General features: G+C 47.9%; 1 protein-coding gene and 1 non-coding gene across 2 annotated transcripts in view; both read right to left on the reverse strand.

Moving 5' to 3' along the window:
- Window positions 1-20,296, reverse strand: part of LOC118020052 (calmodulin-binding transcription activator 1) — a 642,738-nt gene that overhangs the window by 423,872 nt on the left and 198,570 nt on the right. Inside the window, exon 3 of the mRNA XM_035019893.1 lies at window positions 380-515. Coding sequence (XP_034875784.1) covers window positions 380-515 — 136 coding nt within the window. The remainder of the gene's footprint in view (window positions 1-379; window positions 516-20,296) is intronic.
- On the reverse strand, window positions 6,508-6,614 carry LOC118020431. Its single transcript, XR_004681872.1, has one exon. It is a non-coding gene; the product is annotated as a U6 spliceosomal RNA (small nuclear RNA).

A 20,296-nucleotide genomic window follows, 5' to 3' on the forward strand; every position in this document is an offset into this window, starting at 1 on the left:
CAAGGGTCCCACTCAACAGAGGTAGGTCCAGGCCACCTAGAGAGGGAGACCTCAGGTGGGTCCCTCCTCCCTCGTCCCTGCAGGCTCCTCCGTGACACATACAACACAGGATTCTACAGGAACCTTGCAAATCCCAGTCTACACACCAAGGACTCCCGAGAAACAGGAGCACTTTAGCTAAATCTGGCCTTCATGGAAAACTTAAATGGAGACTGTTGGCTAAGAAAGCAGAAAACAAAGCAAAACAGCAAACGGGGTCTTGGCAAACAAAAAATATTTTTGACAGAGGTGACTGGCAGTAAATTACTCCAAAGCAATTCCATGTCATTGCAGCCCAGAGACAACATTTGGGGAACAAGAGAGTCTTTCTGCCCTTTACCTCCACTCCCTGGACCTTCAGCTTCATGTGGTCCTCTCTGGTCGTCTTCCCGTCTTTCCTCTTTTTCCAGCAATACCCATCCTTCCTGTACTTCACTTTCTTCCTGTTGTAGAGGATCATTGAGCCATTCTGTGGTCTGGAAGCAATAAATGGTTAAGTTACCAAGAGAACCAAGCAAAAGACAAATTTATGAAGAAAGATGTCGTAGACCGTAAAAGTCTCTACAGAAAAGCAATATTCCACATTTGCTGGGACATAATTTTTCACCTTTTACTGCAGCTCCCTGGATTAACCATGTTTTATGGCCAGCCAAAATTTGTTTGTGGATTTGGTACCTAATGAATTAAATGTGTCAATGATAGGCTTAAAAAACATCCCCTTAGTAATATCCACCACCTAATCAAGATATATGATGTGGGGGCCTGAGCTCTGCACTGAAAAGTAGAAAAAACAGCAAGAGAAAGCAAAAAGAGCCGGGGGTGTTGTGGCAGGCTGCAATATCTTATCTCTTGTAGAAAGATTTTCTACACATCTTTTAATCCATCACCCAGCATTAGGAAATAAATAAGTTGAACGCGGACTCTAGATGACTATGTTAAGAACAGACCAATGGAAGGACTAGTCGTCCAGGCTCTTGATTCGTTGCCCACATTTAGATCACTGCAAGATTCGGAGGAATATCTACAACCCTTCTTCTCAAGCCAGCTAAGTACCTGATTCTTTCACATTTGGGCTTCAGCTGTGGGAAGGCTCAGCCCTGCCCAGTAAATTTGTCTATTTGGTCCACAACCACCCTGACCTTAGGAAAATAGTTCACTGCCCACTTGCTAAATGCTGAGAGTGGACGGTCGCTCTAGTGCCATTCAAAAAGAACGAACCAAAAGAACCCTGACTTTTCCTAAAAGAAGTCATGCCCCAACCCCAGAGAGCAGAGGATGTTCACCTGCACTCCGCAGCCACAGCGGGCACATACTGTGGCTTGGAAACACCAAAAAGAGAAAGAACTAAACTCCAGCAGCACATCCATGGTGAGCCACTTCCAGAATGAAGCTGCGCAGGGGTGGGCACCCCCAGCCTTCAAGGAAGCCTGCAAATTCCCTGAAGGCTCACAGCACACAGTTCACGCCCCATGGCCAGCTCCGCGTCCCTCTGAGAGTGAAACCCCAACCCAGAGGAAGGGGCACGGATGAGTCTGTGCACCCAGGAGACCAGCCCAGGCACGTCTCACTCCCAGCCGTGGCGCAAGGGCTCTTTACACAAACCAGGCAAAGGAGGTGGTTTCTTCCAGGGCCAGTGGGCTTCTGTGTCTCTGCTACAGCGGAGGTAAGGGTCAGGCCAGCCAAACTTCCCCGTGGCCCGGGGCAAGAGCTCCCACCCCAATGTCCCCTTCCCCTGGACGAGGGGGCATTTCACAAGCAGGCACCCAACACTGGCCAGGGGAGGTCTTACTTTTCCATCGTCTATAGGGGAAAAATGTCACACTGGGGTAACAGTGGCTAATTGCCATTCCCACCCAGCCAGCTGTGTCCTTTGGTAGCAAGCTGATGACCCAACAGCAATTCCATTGGAAATTATAGACTTTCAACAGTGACTCCCAACACTTCATTGTTTGCCGATCATGGTGCAATTGGTTTGTGTCAGTGCTGGTTTCCTCCCTAAGTCTGGCCGACTAAAACAATTGGGAAATGGCTTCACACACTTGTCACAATGCTGTCACCTGACCGTCTGTCTCGCACTTACTTACAAGTCTGCACTGAAAACCTTACAGTATTCTTCCATTTCTAAATGGCAAGTAAGCTTGAACATGGGCCAGCTGTGCCTGCCTCTTTCCACTTCAGCCCTCCTCTAGGTTCGTACCCTTGCAGTCAAATGATCTACCACTGAGCTATACCCCCTAAGTTTGTACCCTTGGGAGAGCGCAATGTCCAACTACGGTGTTCAGGGCCGTTGCTTCAGGAGTAAGCAAAGGAATGCATCTGATCAAATCGACAGGTTCTGCATTCGTCTCGCTCCCTCCACACAGGAATGAAGACATCCATGAGAGTGTTGCAGGGACCCCCCTTGGGGGGACTAGTCTGTTGCAACATCAATCCAATCCAGCTGCTTGTGAGCGAAAAGGCTTCACATAGATCTGCTCCATCCTCCCTCCCTTTCTAAACACGGTCAGTGGGACACCTGAGAGGCTCAGTTGGTTAAGTATCTGTTTTCGGCTCAAGTCATGATCCCAGGGTCCTGGGATCGAGCCCCACGTTGGGCTCCTTCTCAGCAGGGAGCCTGCTTCTCCCCCTCCCTCTGTCTGCCACTCCCCCTTGCTTGTGCTCTCTCTCTCTCTGTCAAATAAATAAATAAAATATTTTTAAAAATTAAAAAATAAACATGGTCAGTGAACCTCAGCAGTGTATTCAGGCCAACTGTCCCAAGATCATGACTGGTATGACCCAATCATGAACGTCCCAAAATACTGTCAATGTCCACAGTCAGAACCCACAGCTACACCCACCTAAGGAAACCCATCTTCCTCCAGTTACCTGCCCTTTGCATTCTGAGAACCTGAGAATGGCCCTGTCACCTGACACTTTGAGATGGACACAATCCCACAGGGAACCTAAGTGTCCACCTTAAATGGCCTTAATAAATGGAATCTTCACTTCAACCTGCAATAATGAGCAACCTAATCATGTTTAATCCAGCACTCTGATTTTATTAGAACTTGCCTCTGCTCTGTGTGATGGGGAACGTCCCTCCCTCCACAGTTCTCAGGTCCTAAGAATGGCAAAGAGAAAACCAGACTACAGAGGGGCCCCACAGCTGGAAGAAAACGAGGCTGAACTGCCGCCCCAGAAGATAATCTGGAGCAAGCTGGTGGGAAGGGGTCCAGGAGAAGAGGGAGGGGTGGGCCAGTCAGGGGAGGGCTTGAGTACATCTCATGACAGCATAAAAGGCACACACCTGAGAAGAGCAGGGAAATGGGGATAGAGTTGAGGACAGAGTCAAGTCGGAGGCATGGAAGTCCTGCTGCTTACTGATCCCCAGTCCCAGCGAGGGCCTGGCATGGGAGGAGCAGGCCACACGCGTGCCTACGCCCACATCTGTACCTGTGTCTCTGTCTACCTCCATGTGTATGTCTACACTGGCATCTGTGTCTAGATCTGCCTGTGCCTCTAGCTTCATCTGCATCCACTGTGTGTCTCGATGTCGACACCCGACCTACATCACATCGACATCCATAGGTACATCTCTGTGTCTTTGTCCACAGTGTCCACATCCTCACAGCAACTCCATGAGGTAATATCATTGCCAACATACAGATGAGGGAACCAAGCCTTTGTAGCCAGAAAGCATCTGAGCAGGATTCAGTCGGAGTCAGTGTGACTCCAGAGCCTCCCTCAAAGTCTACTGGGTTAGCATAGACTGTGGGGCCAGTCCTGGTTGCTCTACTGGCTGGGCGATCTTTAAGGCCCTGAAAGCACCCCGCACCCAGCAAGTCCTGGCTTCCTCACCTCACAATTGGGATAACTCTGGGGCAATCCCAGGCGTCTTCACCCCATGCTTAGGATGACTCTGGGGGCTCTATATGGTCTTCCAGAGTCTACGTTCCAGTTGCTCAAGTGGAGACCTGCTAGATAAGAGCCTTTTATTTGTATTCCTCTCCCTCCTTTCTCACGTTCATGACCCCTGCTGGTGTTTCCTGGGACCACCTCTCAAATAAACTGCTTGTATGCAAGTCTTCATCTCAGGATCTCCTGGGGGAAGCCCAGACTAAAGCTGACAGTCTAAGAGAGCCTCAGGAAACAATCTGAGTCCTCCACTGCAGCAGAGAGAGGAATATCAAGGGAAAACGATGGAAAACAGGGACTTCATTCTAATGAGGGAGGCTTCTAGCCAAATAACCTTTTAATCTGAGAAACTAATGGCTGGCAAAACCAGTAACACTCATGCAATACGGTAAAAAGATCATGGGATCAATGGAAAAACTACTGCAAATTCTAAAAGTAAACAGGCAGGTATAAAATTAAGATACATAATCAATAGTTTGTGTGTGTGTGTGTGTGTGTGTGTGTGATATGCGCATGCTCACACATGCACACACACACACATAAAACAGAAGGAATGATGAGGACTCCATCATATATATACTGTATGACTTACATAATACACTAAATGCTATAGAGAAAAAGAAAATTAAATACTTAGGCATAAATTTAATAAGAAATTCCTAAAACCTGAGGAGAAAAACTATAAAAGTCTACAGGACAAATTAGGTTTCAATAAATGCAAAACCATAACATGTTCTTGATTAGGAAGAGCGAAGATCATAAAAATGTCAATCTTCCCAAAATTAATTTATAAATAAAAGGTAATGACAAGAATCCCATCAGGATTTTTTGCTGGATCTAGAGAATTTTATTATAAAATTTATTGGGAAGGAAAAAACACCAGTGATAGTCAGAAAAACCTTTAATAAAGAGGACCGAGGTGTAGAGGCTAGCCCTACCAGTCATTAACACGTCCTATTCAAAAGTATGGAACTGATATATGAATACATAGAAAGACCAAGGGAACAGAATAGGAGATCCAGAAATATTCCCACTTGCATATGCAAATTTAGTATACACTAAAGGAGACATTGCAAGTCAGTGAGGGAAGGGGACTGACTTTTTAATAATGATATTGGCACATGGAAAAAGATAAAATTGGATCTATCCCTCACACTGTACAGCAGCATGAATTTCAAATGGACCAGAGATTTAAACGTAGTAAATAAAATCACACTACTAGAGGAGAAAATATAGGTAAATTTCTCTATAACGTGAAAGTGGAGAAAATTTCCTAAGCATGATTAAAAACCCAGCAACAACAGGTGAAAGATACATCGGAGAACATAAATATAAAACTGCCAGACTGTATTCCAACAGGGCAGCGCCATTTTACTTTCCGACTAGAAATGAAAGGATTCCAACATCTCCACAACCTTCCCAGCATTTGACATTGTCTTGTCTCTTGGATTACGGCCATCCTCCTGGGTGTGTAGCAGTGTTTTCATTTGCATCTCCCTAATGATTAATGGTGCTGAGCATCTTTCCATGTCCTCATTAGCCATTCATAGAAGTTCCTTAGTGAAACATCTATGTGAATCTTTTGCCCATTTTTAATTGAGTTGTGTTCTTCTTTTTGAGTTGTAAGAGCTTTTTCAATAAAATCTAGATAGAAGTCCTTTATCAGATACTGGATTTGCAAATGTTTTGTCCCAGTCCATGACTTTTCCTGTTCTTTATGGGTTTCTTTTAAAGAGCAAAAGTTTTTAACTTTGGTAAAATTCCAATTTATTGACTTTTTTCTTTTATGAATCATGCTTTCAATATCATATCTAGGATTTCTTTTTCCTAACCTGAGGTCACAAAAATCTTCTCTTGTGTTTTCTTCCTAGCTTTAGAGTTTTAGCTTTTACATTTAAGTCTATGATGCATTTTGAGTTAACTTTTGTGTACGGTGTGAGGTAAGGGCCTAAGCTGATTTTTGGCACATGGACATCCAATTATTCCAGCACCATTTGTTTTTGTTTTTGTTTCTGTTTAAAAAAAAAAAAAAAAGAGGCTATCCTTTCCCCCACTGAATTACACTTGCATGTTTGATGAAAATGAATTGACCATAAACATAAGACTTTATTTCTAGACTTCATACTTGGCTCTGTTTTCCATCCTCATGCCAGTACTATACTGTCTCAATTGCTGCAGCTCTGTAGTAAGTTTTGAAGTCAGGGACTATATGTCCTCCAACCTTGCTCTTACTTTTCAAAATTGTTTTGGCTATTCTAGGTCCTTTGTATTCCTGTAGAAACTTTTAAGGTAAGTTTGACAATTTCTGCAACAACAAAAATTCCTGCTGGGATTTTTATAGAGGTTGCAGTGAGTCTAAAAGTCAATTTGGAAAGAACTGCCACCTTAACAATATTGAATCTTCTAATCACTTCCAATCACAGAACATGGAGTACTTCTCCGTTTGTGTAAATCTTTAATTTCTCTCAGTAAGACTTTGTAGTACAGGTTTTATACTTTACAAATTAAATTTATCTAAGTACTTTATCCCTTTTGATGCTACTGTGAATGGAACTGTTTATTTTTTATTTTTTAACTATGGAACACTTTATGAATTTGTGTGTGATCCTTGTGTAGACGCTATGCTGATCTTCTCTGTATCATTCCAATTTTAGTATATGTGCTGCTAAAGTGAGCACTGGAATTGTTTACTTTAAATTTCCTTTTTGGATTGCTCATTCCCACATTTCCACTTATAGATAGATACACAATTTGATTTTTGCATATTGATCTTGTATTCTATGACTTTGCTAAACTCATTTATTAGTTCCAGTAAAATTTTTTTGCAGATTCTTTAGGGTCTTTTACATTTATAATCAAGTCACCTATGGAGTTTTACTTCTTCTTTTCCATTCTAGATGCCTTTTCTTTTTCTTGCCTTATTGCACTGGCTAGAACTGCCAGTACAACGTTGAATAGAAATGGTGAGAATAAACACCCTTGTCTTGCTCCTCATCTTAGAGGGAAAACACTCAGTTTCACAATTAAGTATGATGTGAGCTGTGTCAAAGATTTTTTTTTTTAAAGATTTTATTTATTTGTTTGAGAGAGAGAGAATGAGAGACAGAGAGCATGAGAGGGAGGAGGGTCAGAGGGAGAAGCAGACTCCCTGCCGAGCAGGGAGCCCGATGTGGGACTCGATCCCGGGACTCCAGGATCATGACCTGAGCCGAAGGCAGTCGCTTAACCAACTGAGCCACCCAGGCGCCCCAAAGATTTTAAATCATATAAAAAGGACTCAGGAACCAACTTGAAGAGGCTCCAAAAATGGGCCCATTTGAGCACCAGTAATAATAGCAATTGCTTTGGGTTAAAACACATTAAATATATTTAAATCCATAAGTTCATAATGAAACTAAAGCATGTAAATAAGAAAACTAAGTGATCATTGTTGGAGGAGGCTAGTGAACCGATACATTATTTTGAAAACTAAAAAAGGATTAGGAGGAAGAATTAGGCATTTATCTTACCTTTCCTGTACCAACTGTTCCTTTGAGTTAACAAATCACAAAAAAGAGGACTTTCTCTGTAAAAGTATTCCCGCCAATAAATGAAAAAGTGACAATTAAAATGTCACCATTTTGCAACCCCTAATAATTAATGAATCATCAACAGTGACTAACATCACAAAAGAGAGACCAGACAGGATGTGTCCCTGATAGAACATTTTGTTGTAGGAAAAACAATTTTAGTTTGAAATTATTCAGACCTCTTGATCTACCACTTTATAAGATTCACAGAGGACAGAAGAACATGGTAAACGACACCATAGGGATATAGTCAGCAAAATCCAGATTGTGGGAAGCTCTACAGGACAAATGACCTGGATTCTTCAAAAAAATTGAGTGAAAAAAGAGAATAAGAGAATGCTAGAGTAGGGGCGCCTGGGTGGCTCAGTCATTAAGCGTCTGCCTTCGGCTCAGGTCATGATCCCAGGGTCCTGGGATCGAGCCCCACATTGGGCTCCCTGCTCAGTGGGAAGCCTGCTTCTCCTTCTCCCACTCCCCCTGCTTGTGTTCCCTTTCTCACTGTGTCTCTCTCTGTCAAATAAATAAATAAAATCTTTAAAAAAAAAAAAAGGGAATGCTAGCGTAGAAATATATAGATAAAAAAGACAAAAGATGTGTCAACCAGTCACAATGTGACTTACTTGGATACTAAGGCAAACAAACACTCTGTTAAAAAAAAAAAAAGTGTGTGTGTATGTATATATATATATATATATATATATATATATATATATAGCATTTGTGAAACTATTGGAATCTTCAACAGTGATTGGATATTTAATGATATTTAGAAATATTAATTTTTAAGAGTGATAATTGTAGTGCAGAAGTGTTTTTTTAAAAAGAGACCTTATATTTTAGAACTGTATACTGAAGCATTTGCTGATGAAATTGTATAGTGTCTAAAATATGTTTCAAAACAATGTGTGTGGTGGTAGGCGTGGGGGATGTGAATGAAACAAGACTGGCCATGTGTTGGCCATAGTTGAAAGTAAATGATAAGTACATAGGAGTTTATTACACTAGCCTGTCCATATTTATAGATGTTGGAAATTTTCCATAATAAGAAGTTTAAAAAAAAAAGATGATCATGGGATTTGAAGTGAGCCCGAGGTTACAATCTTGGCTCAGCTCTTTATGAGCTGTGTGACCTTGAACAAATTATTTGATCTCTCTGTTTAGTAGACATAATGCATGCAAGGTGCCCAGTGTGCTACCCACCATGTAATACATGTTCTTCATGACGAATAATGATAACAAACTTGGCCCCTTTTTGTAGGTTTCCACTACCAGGGACAATGATAGTGAGACTTCGGGTGTAATGAAATGGCATATTGTAGGGTACAACTGGAACATTACCCACGGAAGAGGGCCATCTGTCTATAAGCACTGAGGCACACACACACTCACCCACCACTTTAAGGCAAAACAGATTTTTCAAATTAGGTACATAGGAGAAAATTGGTAACTGAAGATCAGAGGAGTGAGGTGTTCTTGAGAGGTTTTGGGTGTGGATATTAAATAGGAATTTATGGAGCCACTGGGGGTTGCAGCCAAGGCTAGATTAATCCTACAAAAGGAATGGTCTGGATACTCTCCTGAGCCTGAGTCTAACTTTAGAAATCAGTGTGCCCAAAACAGCTCAGGTCCATGATCCTTCCTCCTAGAACCTCCCTTTCCCTGTCACTAACAGATCATTTCCAGGACCTTGACAACCACCTTAAATTCCATGCAGACAACTGAGATCCAGCCTGCTCCCCCAGCATCCGTGGGCTTCCTGGGGTCTCTCATTGGCCCCTTCCCCTGGCCTGGCCTAGAGGCAGCAGACTTTGTGCAGTAAAGCTCTGATCTGGTTGATCGGCTATTGTTCTGCTGAATTCATATATGACCCTGTGGCTTCCCTTGGAGAACAGATGGTGTCCTCATTCATAGCAAGCCTCCCAACACAGTGTCTGGATGGCTTCTAAACAGTGAGCCTCTCCAGAACGTCCCCTTTTCCAGCTAGAACCCAAACCTGGGCAGGTTCCCCCTATATCTCCTCCCCTTCTATTCATTGCCCTTGGTCCCATCCCTCGCACCATGAGGCACAGAGAAGGACCTGGGTAGAGGGAAATGCAGTTCTTGCAGTTCCAATGGCCTCTAGGCCCTGACCCCAAATGTGAAACAGGCTCCTGTGACAAGGCACAAAGTGTGTCCTAGAGCAGGGGACGCTGGTCCTGAGCCCAGGGCTCATCTCCATTCTGGTGGGCAGTTAGAGAATAAGAAATGCCACTCTTCACTGCAGCCTACACACATGTACCCACACCTTTCTTTCTGATCTTTCCAACACAGAATGACCTGATTTCAATGTACCATTAGAAGTACGTGGTCGAGTCCAAAATGTCAATAGTCAGCATGACAATTGCTATGACAACAAGAGCGGCCACTTGTCAAGCGTTCACAGTATGTCAGATGCAGGCAAAGCCCTTCCTACCCACTTCTCGTGTGAATCCCATGACAACTGAAGTAGGCGAATACTGTTATCTTCGTTTTACAGATGAGAAGGTTCAGGGCACAGAGAAGGTAATTAACTTTCCCAAGGTCACATAGCTGGTAAGGACAGAAACAGTGAACCAGCCCACCACACCCTTTCCTGGCGTCTTGCCACAAATCCCTGGCACATCCCCCAGGTATCCTCTCTCCTTCTCTAGTAGCAACAACCCGGGGCACTTCCAGAGCCTACGGTCCCTCTCACAGCAGAACATTTCATATAAAGGAAGGATCATCTGAGCCTGATTTAAATTGTTCCTTTAGTTCTTCCTTTTGTTGCAAAGAGAGGAAAAGAATCTGGAAAAGGAATGTCTCCCCTGCTTATCTCCCTTGCACACAGACCCAGCAAGAGTAGTAATTGATGGCTGGAGCGCAGCAAGGTTGATAGGCTGCCAAACAGAACCCCGAGAAGCCACACAGCAACAGCCCGAATCTCATGGACAGGAGCTGGCTTATTAACTTTCAACCTGGTGTTTCCTTCTGACTTGTTTATAGGGTCTTCACGATTTGGGGGACAAGGAGCGGGAAAGCTGGTGGGGAGCATTCCATGTCCCCCTCCGCCCACCCCAGTCTGGCCGCTGCGAGCTATTTATGGAATGATAGGGAGGAAAGGGCTGTCAGGCCCGGCCGGGGCTGCTATCTGCCAGATATGAAAACCAATTGCTTTTCATAATAAATTCCAGCTGGAGCCATAGAAATAATAGGGACCAAGAGAAGGTAACACCAATTTGCTTTATTTGATTAGCTCCTTCTTGGGCAGTCCAACCCCAGCTTCTTTTCATTAAAATAAGGGCAAATTGAAAATCGCAAAAGAGGCTTTCTTATCAGGAAACAAACGATTGGGTAGATTCGGATGCCTAAAAGCCCCCCGTCGGCTGCGAGCCGTCAGTGCCTGCGATCCCCAGGATCCAAAAGCCCCCCGGTGGAGGGTCTCGCAACACCTGTTTTCCTTCTCTGGATAAAGGTGGAGACAGCACCAGCGCTGCCCCGCAGTGAGTGCCGTGTGCACCCCGACTCCTGCACACCGCCCTGTACCCCAAGGACAGCCCGGCCCACACGGCCAGGCCAGGGAGACCTCTGGGGGGTGGGCGCCAGACTCTCCCATCCACAGGCCAGGACGCCTCTGTGCAGGACTGAAGGCAGGATGAGGGACAGCTCAAGCTGCGGGCGCTCAGAGGCAGGAGCCAATCTGTATTTCCTGAGGATCACTACATGCAGCCTGCTAACCACAGTTTTGTTCCTTTAAATGGAGGCTGGAGGTCACTGGAAAGACTGCCCATACGAAGAGATGGGCAAGAGCAAGTCTGCAGGGACTCCTTAATGGTTCCTCTCCTAGAGCTCCCAGGGCACTCCGCTTGAAATTCTATTACGATATTCAGTGATTTATTCAATTAATATTTATTGAGCAGCTATTATGGGCCAGGCATTTGCGTAAGGCACTCTAGGTGCTGTTGTGGACGGAAGCATCCCAAGCCCTGCTTGTGTAAAGCCTGCAGTCCCATCCGGGAGGAAGAGACCGGCCCTGTGCCCGCCGGGGTGGGAGGAGGAGAAGGAAGCCAGCCAGCCCGGAGACCTCCCCCGGGGACACAGCATCTGAACAGGCCCTAGGTGAAGGCCAGGGCTCCAGGGAAGGAGAGAGCAGCAAGGCCAGCAGCCCGAGAAGCAGGTTGGAGAGCAGAGAGCAGGTGCGTGTGCAGGCAGAGGGTGAGGCCAGAGAGCCGGGCAGGCCCGGGGTTGGAGGAGCGTGGATTTTGCTCCAAGTGTGATGAGAGACACAAATGAACCAGGTAGGGCACCTGCACCAGCGGCAAAGGAGGAACAGTGAGGAGTCTGGACGTTCCAGCAAGTGTGACACAAGACCTGAGACAACATAAATTAACTCTATCGGCGCCACTGCAGGGAACAGAGTGGAGAAGCAGCACGAGGCACACACAGGGAGGCTTTGTCTAGGTCGGGCCAAGTGGGGTTGCCCCCCCAGCCCCCAGCCCCCGACCCCCTCTGAGAATTCTGAGCTTCACCTTCGCAGGGCTGGGAAGCAACTGAAGGGTTTTGAGCAGAGAAGTGGGGTGATCACTTAGACCCGGCATGCCCGGTTCACCCAGACTGGGTGTCTCTGTGCCTCCTCCACCTGCCATTGCAACATGTAAACAGCAAACACTCTGCAAATGCTCGTCAAATGAGTGAGTTCATCAAGCGACTCAGTGGCTGGAACAAACGATGTCCTCTCTTTTTTCTTGAAAACAAACAGAAAGCGCCACTTACACGTAAAGTGTTTGGTCAGTGACAGAGCAGAAGAAAAAAGTGAGAAAGAACATATGGCATCCCCTTTCTTTGGATTCATCCCTGCTGGAAAGAGAATCTTCTATCCCTGCTACTTGGTGCAGCCCAGGTTATGGGAGCCTGAGCCCAGCGGAGTGGAAAGAGGATCTTTCAAATGCCACCAGCATCTGGGTCACGTTTGACCCCACCGACATCTCATTTGGCTAAAATCTGTGCCCCTAAATAGAGCCTGGCACTTCTACAGACCCTCACTTGTCACATTCCAACACTGATATTTTATTAATAATCCAATGTAAATCTGAGGGAAAATTAATGTGTCATCTCCTAGCAGGAAGGACTAAACATCTCAATGTGACGGTCTGTTAGAGTTGTCATTTATCATTAGCATGCAATTCAAGGAAAGCGTCCCACATTCTGGTGGGAGCGTTCGAGACAATGAATCTCTGGGAATTAGCTTCTGGTCCAATTATTCCTGTTTTTCCCCCCACCTACCTAGGAGATAAATTCTGTCTCAGTGGGAGGAAAAAAAAGAAGAAGAAAAGCAGGAGGAGGGAGTTTGCTCTTCTCCTTCCTGGGTGAAATCAATTTTTCTCAAGGAGACAAGGCAATATTCATTTTGAGAGAAGGGAATAAGGCTGTACGCTAAAGGCCAATAAACGGAGCCGTTCTGATGAAAACTTCCTCAAATCAAATGTAGGGGAACCTCTTAATGGGCTTTGTTCTTCTTTTCCATAATCCATAACTATTAAGAGAAAGATGGGCAGACAGAAGATCCGCCGAGGGGGAGCTGTGTAAACATAGGGCAGGGCCACGTCCCAGGGAGATGCCAAGAGGTCACGCAAATGCTGGTCTCTCCTGCTCTCCACACGCTTCTGGGGGCTCCCTCCGTGCCAGGTGCCGCTGTCGGGCCTGGGGACCTACTGGCAGGCTTGTCCTGGTCCTCAGGGAGCTGACAGTCTAGCAAGGGAATCCATCAGTAAACTAGTAACAGGCAAGTGCTACACAGAAAATAACCCAAGATAGAAATGCTGTGCATTAAAATAGAATTGTTTTGTCTAGTAACTTTTTTTTTTTAATCTTCAGTGGCAAACATAAAAACACTCTCTAGAGTAAATCACGCCTCTGGCTCCAAAGCAGAGTAGCCAGGACGAAGCCTGGTTTGTCCTGCCAGTGGGAGCCCAGGGCCAGCCTGCCCAGGCTGACTGCCTTGTCCAGCACAGGCACAGCCGTGCCCAGGGGTCCGGGGTGGCCCTGGCTCAGATGCCACAGATGGAACCGGGGAGACCGTCCCTGCAGGTGCCGTGTCGCCCAGCAGGGCAGCCAACTCCAGCCCAGCAGGAAGGAGCACCCAGCCCCAGAGTCCTTCAGTGGGCCCTGCTCTCTTTGCGGGGCCCACCACCACCACCACGGGGGGGGGGGGGGGGTCTGCCCACAGTGCTGGCCCCAGCACATCTCCTGCCCGCACCCTGTGGGCTACCCCTTGAGACGCTCAGCAGGCTGAGCTGTCCCTGCTCCGGTAGGCTCTGTGAGGCCAGGGGCCCTGTTGGCTCATCTGAGCCACAGCAGGCCCCGCCTTTCAGCCGCACAAGCCCACCAGGCAGCTGCCATGGCTCCCATTCCGTGGAGAAGCAGACAGCGGCTCACAGGGGACAAGTGCCTCAAGGTCGCAGAGCTGCGAGCTGGAGAGTCCGTCAGATACGGAGGGGAAGCTACCTTTGCCCCCCACCCCCATCTCATCACCTGGCAGTCACACACTGACTCTGACCGAAAACTTCACATGACCCTCGTGCTAGCTGAACAGGTGATGAGTGCCCGGGGGGCCCAGGAGGCCCGAGAGCCTCCCCACCCAGCCAGCTTGCCTGCTTCCTTCCTCTCTCCTGCCCGCCCTTTGTCTCCAGATCCGGCCCACACAGCTTTGGCCCCATCCCGACCCCAACCCCACCATCTGCCTTCACAGATCCCCCCAGCAGCTGCACTGAGGCTGCCTGGCCCACCCAGGGAGGGGCACCTGGGGAGGCTCTCCGTCCATAGTGGACTCCAGGGCACCCAAGTTGGGAGCCCCTCCTTGCCACGTGACCCAAGCTGCCTCTTCATTCTGAATGCAGCTACCTGGGGGCCCAAGGGTGGCTTCTCTTTGGCCTGCCATGTGCCAGGCACTGAAAGGTCCCTCTTCCTCTGGCTGCTGAAGGCTCCCACCACAAATAGGCATGGAGCCAAGTCGTTCTGAGCTCAGAGAGGGACCTTCGAGAAGGGAAGATGCTGTCTGCCCATGGGACAGGCCTTGACGGTCATAGCCCTGGCCTCTCAGAGAAGTCACTGGCACCAGGTCTCTGTGCCCAACTGGCATGGAGCCCAGGGGCTGCGGGTTACATCCTGAAATCATCTGAGCTGCCCTTCACCTGGGCCGAGAAATGATGACTTTCTCCCCAGTCTCTCAGGCTCAGGCTCCCCGGCAGAAAAGCCTGAGTGATAACCTCCATCCAAGGCCATGACCTGCGTCTGTCACCTCCATCTTGACATGAACAACGATATTCTCCCACACGGAAGACCAAAAACCCCAGTAAACGCTGCCGGGATTAATAACAGAATCAGAGAAATGACCTTTGGTGCAGATGGAAGGGTGATGAGGCAGAGAGATTCAGGAAGATGTTCCAGATGGCAGGAGACAGGCAGGGAAGGAGCTTTTCCATAAGCAACGGCCAGCCTGGGGAGGGCTGCGGGGAGGAGGGGTCAGCCCAGAGAAGCCGTCAGGGAGGACACAGGGATGCTAAGTGGCCTCGAGTGCCTGGGGCCAGAGCTAGAAGCTGCTAGGTTCCCTCAAAAACGTCTTCCTTCCCCCCCACCCCTCATCCCTGACCCTAACCCTCTCGTTCCGTCTTCCCAGAACCTCCCTTTACTTGGAAAGGGCTCGTCTGGCTTTCTAGCAAGTCTCTGCCACCAAAGCCCAGAGTGAGGCTTTGAGTCCTGAAGCTGCTGCCTCCAAAGCAGGGCTTGGGGGCCACAAGAGTACCAGGTGGTGCTTTCCCCAGGCTGGGGGGAGGGAACCCTCCTTCTGGGCACCAGCACCAGCTCTGGAATCTTCCATGGGGTCACACTGTGGGTGCCGTCCACGTGGCTGCACAGGCTCAGTGGCCCCCAACACCACCAAAGCCCCATCCCTGAACCTGAAGGGCCCCTGGGAATTATTCACCGAGGCCTCAGAGGGCCGTGCTTTGGGCCCCAACCAGCTCAAAGCCCGCAAAAGAAATGCTTGGATGAAGACAAGAATGAATGCCAGGCCCCACATCTTGACCCATGTTTAGCTATTGGGCTTCAAAGGCCTGTTTTTTGTGTTTTGTTTTGTTTTTTCCGCCCACCTGTATTACCAATTTGTCTACAATGAGCATGTACTGTTTTATAGTAAGAGAAAAAAAGAAAACTCTCTGTCATGGGAAAGTTGAATTTTTAAGGATATTATGCTGTTCCCTGCCATCTGTGCATGGGCTTGGTGTCCCTCTAGGCCCAAACACCTGCCCCCTCTCCCCTCCCCGTCTTCACCTACCCACCAGACCCTCCAGACCCCCATCCCTCACCCCAGAGTCTGTAGACCCTGCCTCATCATCTGGCACTCGAGGGTTGAGTTTTACATTCCTGGCCCCTTGAGAGCAGAGGTCACATGTCACCAATCTCTGCAGACCTTTGTAAAGCACTCTGCAAGCACCAGGCTTCCATGGGAGGATCAGGACATAAACAGGGAGGTGATGTTCTATCACTGACACCCACCTCCGAGTCCCCCACCCCCTGCTCTCATATGCAACTCCCCTGAGTTGCCTACCCTGGGACAGAACCTCACCAGCCCCCCTATGCCTGCTCCAGGGTGACCTTCAAATCCCAAGCACACACTGTTAGTGCCCTGTGAATGAAGCGTTCATTAGCCTGGCATCCAAAGCCTCCCACTAACTGGGCTCAGCTTGCTTTGCTGCCCTTTTCCACAAATGGCCTTACGCAGCAGGGACCCAGTCCCAGTGGGTCACCTGCAAAACGTGTATCCTCGGGCCTCTGTGTCACTGTGCAGGGTATCATCCTAGCCTAAAAGTCCCTTTCTTCCTCCCCTGGCCAAAGCCAAAATCCTGTTGGGTTCTTCAAAGCCTATCTCAAATGCTACACTATTGCTGCCTTCCTCCACGGAATTAAATATTACTGGCTCCGCCCTTCCATAGCACAACACGTCCATCTGGACGCTCCCTGCATTGGTCCTTGTTTGATTCCAGTGAGTTCCACATGTCTGCCTCCCCGGAAGGCTGGAAACCCCCAGGCAGGAGCCACATCCTTTGATTTGGAGTCTCCTATAGACCTGAAAAGGCATAGTAACTATGGTGGGTTTGCCAAAATATCCCCAGTGGGTTCCTAACTAGGCCTGCGAGCGGAAGTGATCTGTAACGTCCTCCTTAAACCCCAGTAGGAACCAGGAAGTAAGTGTCAGACACTGGATGAGAGTGTGACCCTGTGCAGTAGGTGATGCCATCATTCCTCTTCACAGAGGAGGCCACCCAGGTTCCCAGAGCCTAGACAATTTGCCCAAGGCCACAGAGCAGTTTTGGGTGACACTGGCACCCTGTGTAGACAAGTGTTACCCCAGGCACACATTTTGACCCCTGCCCTATGCTGCCCGCCCCTCAACCCCACCCCACAAGACGGTTACAACATTCACAGAGGCTCAGAGTCCAACACCAGCAGAGTGACTGGAAAGGGTCCATCTGGTCTACCTCAGACCTGGCCGGAGGTGGCTTTCCAAGCAGCCTAACACCCCTTAATGCTACAATGCAGCAAGTCTGCTGTGCGCCATCCCCAGATGGAAATGCATAATCCGTACTTTCCAAGGTGCTCTCAGCACTGCCCTCACGGTGCAGGGCTGAGTTGTTATCAGGGGGATTTGTCTCTGACTTTCATTCATTATAATGTGGATTGTGCTGAAGGTGTTTTGATCAACAGAGACCTCTTTGCCTCCTTTCCCCAGAGCTCATAAATCTGGCCCTATGGCCTAACAACCATGATGTTCCCCTAATCATGTTACTGCAATATTAATAAGGCTGTTTAATGCAACTGGTTCCTTCTAAATTGTCACATAAAAATTTGGTAAATGTCAGACACATCATTTGATAGAAAATGATGTTGTACTGCCAGGGGAGCTAGGTGGCTGAGAGGATGAGGTAAAAAGCCCAGCGATGACCTTAAGGCAGGTTTGAGGCACAAAGTTCTACCTTGGGGCTCCTGCCTTGGGCCCTTTTTCCCCAGCAGCCAGCAAGTGTCCTTAGCCCACTATGCGTAGGACACTGGCCAAGGACTCCTGGAGCGGGGGTTAGGCTCAGGTGAGAAACAAACAGTAGCTCCTGTCCTCGTTCGGAGCGAGAGGCAACAACTAGATTTTCTCGGTCACTCTTCATGGTGCCCCTTATCATAGGGGATGACAACTCCTATTTTAGGAAGCGGAGAAAGTCCCCAGGGACACTGGTCCCGCATATAAGCAACCTCACATTTGTAAGGGGTGGATTCCCAAAATCCCATCAGGAGGTGAGCGGGAGGGCCACACTCAAAAATGGTGGGGGCTCCCCTGCCACCTTCTAGGTGGGGAACAGAGCCTTCCTTGGGGAGAGTGGACCCCAGACTTCTCTACTGGAGAGGACTCAGAGCCCACTGAAAGTCTGCACATTTGATTGAGACCTTTTCCGGAGAGGAGACCCAAGTAGAGAAATGAACCCCAGAAATGGAGCTGAATGTCCTGGGGATCGTCTGCATTTCTCTAGACAGTTATCAGCCGCCTGGCAGCTTCCGCGGTTATACGGTGCCAACCTCGCCACTCCTCTGCACAACCTGACTTCCTGAGAAGTTCCTAGCTCCAGAAATCCAGTGTCATAGAAAACAAATTCCCACTCCTGGTCAGAGAAGTTCTCGGGAAGCTGCTGGTAGGGGGGGGACAGGGTGATGGAAGAGGAGGGCCTTTGAGGGGGAATCAAAGATTTGGCTCTTGGTGAGTGCTGCACCAGTCTGAGGTGCCCCATTCACCTGGCACCCTTGGGCTCCTTCCTGACACTTCCAGACTCTCCTCCAACCTCCCTGTGGACTGTGGCAGGTCAAGGTTCTTTACGCCATTCCTCTGGCTACGGCTGATGGCGACGCACACGGTATAAATCAGGGCTCATCACAGCAGCAGCCCATGTAGACAGGCAGCAAAGGAAGCCGCAGTGTGGTGGGCAGGGTGCCATCAGTCGGTCCCAACAACACAGAGTAGCTGATACTGAGTAGCTGGCCAGCAGGGGACACGCATCCACCAAACATCCGCACACAAGAGCCCCAAGGGAGCCTTGGCCAGTGCCTCACTGGTCCTAGAGCCTTACCCTTGACAATCACCTGACTCCAGGAGAGAGGACCCTTCCCACCATGCTTCCAACCTGCCGATGGGGCCTCAGGACCCCACTCAAGAGGCAGAAGAGGAGGGCGGGAAACCTTGAGAGTTTTGTGCTGCCATCCAAAATGATGATGATGTCCAAAGATAAACCAGTATACAGATTTCCTTAAAAAAATTAATTTTAGCAAGTGGGAAATCATTTTGGAAAATGTTTCTACCATGGGCCTCATTGGGAGTGTGAACACACTGGGATCCTCTAGCTGCTGGCTTCTCTTCTTCCCACCGGTTGGAAGCTGAGACACCCCATGGTGGTACCCCTGCCAACTGGAATGAGAGCCTGCAGACTGGTGCAAATGTAGGCCATCCCTCGGAAAACTCATCAAGCGCCTTAGCCACTGGCTTGCAGCCTGACCTTGAGCAGCTATTACATTTCCAACCAAACCTGCAGCCTCTCTTGCTGTAAAATGAGGCAGGCAAGACCTATGGCCCTACCTCGCAGGGAGTCGGCTTCTCTCCCACTCCGGGAGCTGCAAGAATGTCTGAGCTCTCTGGCTTTACGTAAAGGTGTCGCACAAGTCAAGGTACCATAGAAACGCTTATGATTCACAGTAGTGATTTTAATTAGGACTATTCTCTGCTCATAATAGCCCAGCAGCTCCCTTATCATTGGCTATTCAGGAGTCTTGCACCCAGGACATCACTTGCTGGACCACCTCATCTACACTCTACCCATCACACAGAAGATGGGATGGTGCTTTCATTAAATTTCTCATAGATCCAAATGAAAAACTTAGATATAATAAATAAATTAAAATACATCTAATAAAATAAAATTTGAGATTAAAAGCAAGCTTGCTTACATATTCATGAATCAAGTGAAAACTCAGATGAGCCCTTCTTAAGCTTCTTATTCACAGGGAGTCAGAGATTTAACATGTGCTAGGAGCATTTCTTAGCAAATATAAGCTGGTAAAGGCACATTCACCCGTGTATTCAGTGAACAAGCATCTATTAACCATTACCTTGCATTACTATTTATTTTGCATTTCCATCCCTCTTTGTAACCCTAGTTAAAAACCCTTTGTAACCTCATATAAATAACAGGCACTCAATCAACTGCCTATTAATGTGGCTGTTTTTCTAAGGCTCTAAAAAGCACAACCTCTGCCTTCAAGTTGCTTATATATGGTCAAGGAGAGTCACTTCCTTCATGAAGCCTTCCTTTCTCTGCTGGACCCTGGAGGGTCACCCTTCTATGCATTTCCCACACAGTCCTTACTTTCCCATTTCCCTACTTTTCCCATTTCCCGTACCCACACTGCACACGCATGCACAGACACCTATTTCATGTCTCTATCCTCTGCTGGACTGTAAGCTTAGTGACAGCAGAGACTGATCCATTTCACTCCCTACAGCCTGGCACCTACATGGAGGAAATGACCAATAAATCACTGGATGAATGAAGCAAGGAATGTATGTGAGGATGGATGGATGGATGAGGGGATAATGGATGGATGGGTGGGTGTATGGGTGGATAGATGGATAAATGGGTATATGGGTGGGGATGGGTGGGTGGATAGAAGGAAGGAAGGATGGATGGATAGATGGATGGATGGAA

Source organism: Mirounga leonina, unplaced genomic scaffold (genome assembly GCF_011800145.1).
Source record: "Mirounga leonina isolate KUSES-001 unplaced genomic scaffold, KU_Mleo_1.0 Mir_173, whole genome shotgun sequence".
Taxonomy (NCBI): Eukaryota; Metazoa; Chordata; class Mammalia; order Carnivora; family Phocidae; genus Mirounga; species Mirounga leonina.